Here is a 3,442-nt window from a genome sequence, read left to right as displayed (position 1 = left end):
CTCCATTTTACACAATTCACATCAGTGTCATCATTGCTGGATGAGCTCCAAACTAACTCCTGAAAGCACGTTGACATGGTAGCTCCGCTTTTCATAACACAAATGTTTCTTCCTCTTCACTCAGTGCACTCAGAGCACCAAGGACATGCTGGAGAGGATGGTCCACTCCTCAGACTTCCATGGCCTCTGTCCTCCAGGCACCCCCAAAACCATGCCTCTGGGCTTGGAGGTTTCCAGCACCACAGCACCCTCCACACAACCTTCACCCACATCTGGCTGCTTACGACAGCACACCCGCCCTGTGGCCACGCCCTGCCCGCCGTTCTCCAGAAGCAGCAAGAGGGACTCGTTGCACTCCACTAACCCCGCCTTCCGTTTGGCGTCTCCCTCACCGCCGCTTAGTCGTTCCACTCTTATTCTAGGTGACACACCTGACATTGGGTTTCTTCCGCTGCCCTGAGGGTGCCATAAGAGAAGCGGTGGGCCAGCTTTGCCGTACTCACCGCACCCATCCGTGAAAAGAAAAATAATAATTTGTGATAATTCCATTTTTAAATTTTTTTTTTTGGTGGGGCTTGTACCGACGCATGTCCCCTGATGCACCAGTAGTGTGACAGCTCTTGGGGCATCGCAAATTGGTCTATTTAATTTTGACACATTGCGAATTCAGTAGTTTTCATAGCGGCGGCGGCGGCGCCGTGTGTTGCCGTTTTGTACCTTAAGATGTCATTCTGACGGGTCGGTGCAGTTTAACCTGGAGGATATTTCTGTCTTACTTTATAATTAAGGGGAAACTTAGTAAAACTTGTAAGCACAATACAGTTCTTTTTTGAACAGCCAGAACATGCCTCCACAGAACCTCAAGCCATACATCACAGCCGCAGTGTTTAATTTCCTGCTAATATCTTATGCAAATAGCCATTTCAGTGTGGGAACGTACATCTGTGGCTGCAAGGAGAACTCAAAGAGGAGCATCTGCTGGGGATCAGTTAGGACTTTAATTCTGTGCATATCAGTGTGTTCTATTCTGTCATGTTTTGCATGTCTCATGCGTTACCTCCTTTTTGCGACATGTACTGATTTGACGCATTGTCTTTTTAAGACACTTGAGGGGTTAGAGGAGACTTACAGGTCAGGCTGAGTGAAGTTGCTGACTAACTGGACATCATCAGACTGAAAACAGCCAACATAATTTTTATTGTGCACTTTGTCACTCCTTATAATTTGATAGATACCAAACCGTGCTTATTTATTTGAATGACACTGCTCTCCGCTGGGGTTTGGATGAAAGTATTTTTAGCTGACACACAGCTCCTTTTTAATTTTATCCACTGGGATGTGTTCCGTAAGAGTGAGCATCTGCTTTTCCTTCGCCTCAGGGCACATTGACAGCATGCCGTCTGTCACGTGTGTGTGTGTATGTATGTGTGTGTGTGTGTGTGTGTGTGTGTATATGTGTTTAAAACGCAGGCTGGATGTTGACTCTTCCAAGCAGAGTAATGTTGTAGGAATGTTGATGAGGCCTCTTTCTTTACCTGCAGGGAACGCTGACATTTCTCATGGCTGTGACCTTTTCCTGTTCTTACGGCATGAACATAAGTCTCTATTAGTGATGGAGGATTATTTTTAGTGAGAGAAACCAGCAGGAGGTAGTTTGTGCCACTAGGTGGCAGGATGTGATCAAGGATTTCAGTCTAGTCAGACAACAGCTTAGTATTAGAAAATAAGGCCTTTTGATATTCTATTTATTTTTTTTGTAATTGAGCATTGAAGCTGTAAATAGGTTGTGATTTGTCCAGTGGGTGGGTTGTCCATTAATAAGACCCTGTAAGACGTGTAGACAATTACAAGCAGCGCTTGTATGAACAACCTTGTTTGTATTTTGTAGGATGTCACAGTGGAACTGTAACATTTGGTCAATAAAAAAGATCAGCTTTGCTGTTTGTCTTGGTTTCTTCCTTCACAGCTACAGGATTGTTTCACTCCTGCAGGCCTCTGTGGCTTCGTCCGTCCTTATAGGAAACTCATGGAAACAATGAAGAGGTGCATGGTGACCACATGTGTGCAGATGGGCAAACATCCAGTGTTGAAGAGGGTCCGCATGATCTTTGGACCACAGATGAACCCAAAACCGCACTGGCAGGTTCAACTGATCGGTGATAACCAATTATCATAAAGCCACTGCACTCAGTTTAATCTGGAAAACACATTTAAGCAAAAACATCTTTAAACAAAAGAAATTTGCTGCATCCTCTCAAGATACATTCCCACCAAATAAGATTCAGATTAAATCCTTTGGACTGTGAGACCCATTTTGTGCGTTTCAAAGCAGATTGTATTTCAGAGTGTCACAAGTTGTTTCTTTGGCATTTTTGATGACATGTTTATCCTGTGCCCAAGGTTATACTGTTTAAGAAGCAGTTTTTGCCTGTAATTACTGAAATTGAAAACTAGAGAAAAATCGCCTGAAGGCCAGTGATCACGATGGCTGGACCACAGCAGCTGATGTTGGTGACTGCACGCAAATGTGTGTGTAGAGAAAAAGGAGAGTGCTGCCTGAAGTTCACAAATCTAAAAATCTCTTTATTTAAAGGTGTGCCGAGTTTCAGCTGGTGCTGGTGGAGTTTGTTTTTTTTTTTAAACGGAATGCGACTTTATATTGTCAGATATTTGTGTGTGAGTGAGCGAGAGAGAGAGAGAGAGAGGTGGAGACACTTCCAATGAGTATCCGTGTGAGACTGAGGTCATTCCGATGTGAGCTTCACTGTACAACAGTTAGAAAATTAGTTTTGCATTTTTGACAAAATTTTAATGCTGTGGTGAGCGCAAAAAAACCCAAAAAGTTGAAAAAGGCCTTTTGATAGAGCCCTGGCTGCAGTCAGCCTGCAAGGTCTTGAAACATGATAACCTTAATGGACTTCTTTAAAATTTTATGTATCTATTACCTCATAGGACTTCAAAGGACTCCTTGCTGAGGCTTGTCAGTATAGGGACCTGTATATCTCACCTAAACATAAACCAGATGGTCGGACTCAGGCTTTCTGTAGGAAAATGCCCTGCATCACTGCCTCACCAGCTGTGTTGCATCTTCACCACAGCTTTTCACTGCCTGGACGGATAAAAGATGTTTGAAAAAGCCGAGAAAAAAAAAGAAAACCGAATGTTGCAGATCACCTCGCTGCACAGAGGGTTTGTTTGTTAATTAGCAGCATTTAGATGTGGCTACAGGTGATTATTTGCTCGCAGGAGCATCTCATGCTCTTTAACCCCCCCACTGGTGTGGTGAAGAGGCAGAACAGGCCACACTAATGTGCTGATTTTCTGAATAAGAGGATGTATTGAAGCTATGGCGCATGAATTTTCATATCAATGAACGTCCCTATTTTCAAGCCCTCGCCATACGGGTTCAAACACAATGTTCATTCAGCTAATTGCCGCCACG

General features: G+C 43.8%; 1 protein-coding gene across 1 annotated transcript in view; it reads left to right on the top strand.

Annotated features, from left to right (window-relative positions):
- Positions 1–1,943, top strand: part of zdhhc18a (zDHHC palmitoyltransferase 18a) — a 9,610-nt gene extending 7,667 nt beyond the window's left edge. Inside the window, exon 9 of the mRNA XM_086218814.1 lies at positions 125–1,943. Coding sequence (XP_086074940.1) covers positions 125–460 — 336 coding nt within the window. The 3' untranslated portion in view covers positions 461–1,943. The remainder of the gene's footprint in view (positions 1–124) is intronic.
- Positions 1,944–3,442: the final 1,499 nt, after the last annotated feature.

Source organism: Aulostomus chinensis, chromosome 11 (genome assembly GCF_037954235.1).
Source record: "Aulostomus chinensis isolate RoL2024-O1b breed Wild chromosome 11, RoL_Achi_v1.0, whole genome shotgun sequence".
NCBI classification, from domain to species: Eukaryota; Metazoa; Chordata; class Actinopteri; order Syngnathiformes; family Aulostomidae; genus Aulostomus; species Aulostomus chinensis.
The sequence above is the reverse complement of the archived record's forward strand: the minus strand, read 5'-3'. Positions and strand labels throughout refer to the sequence as shown.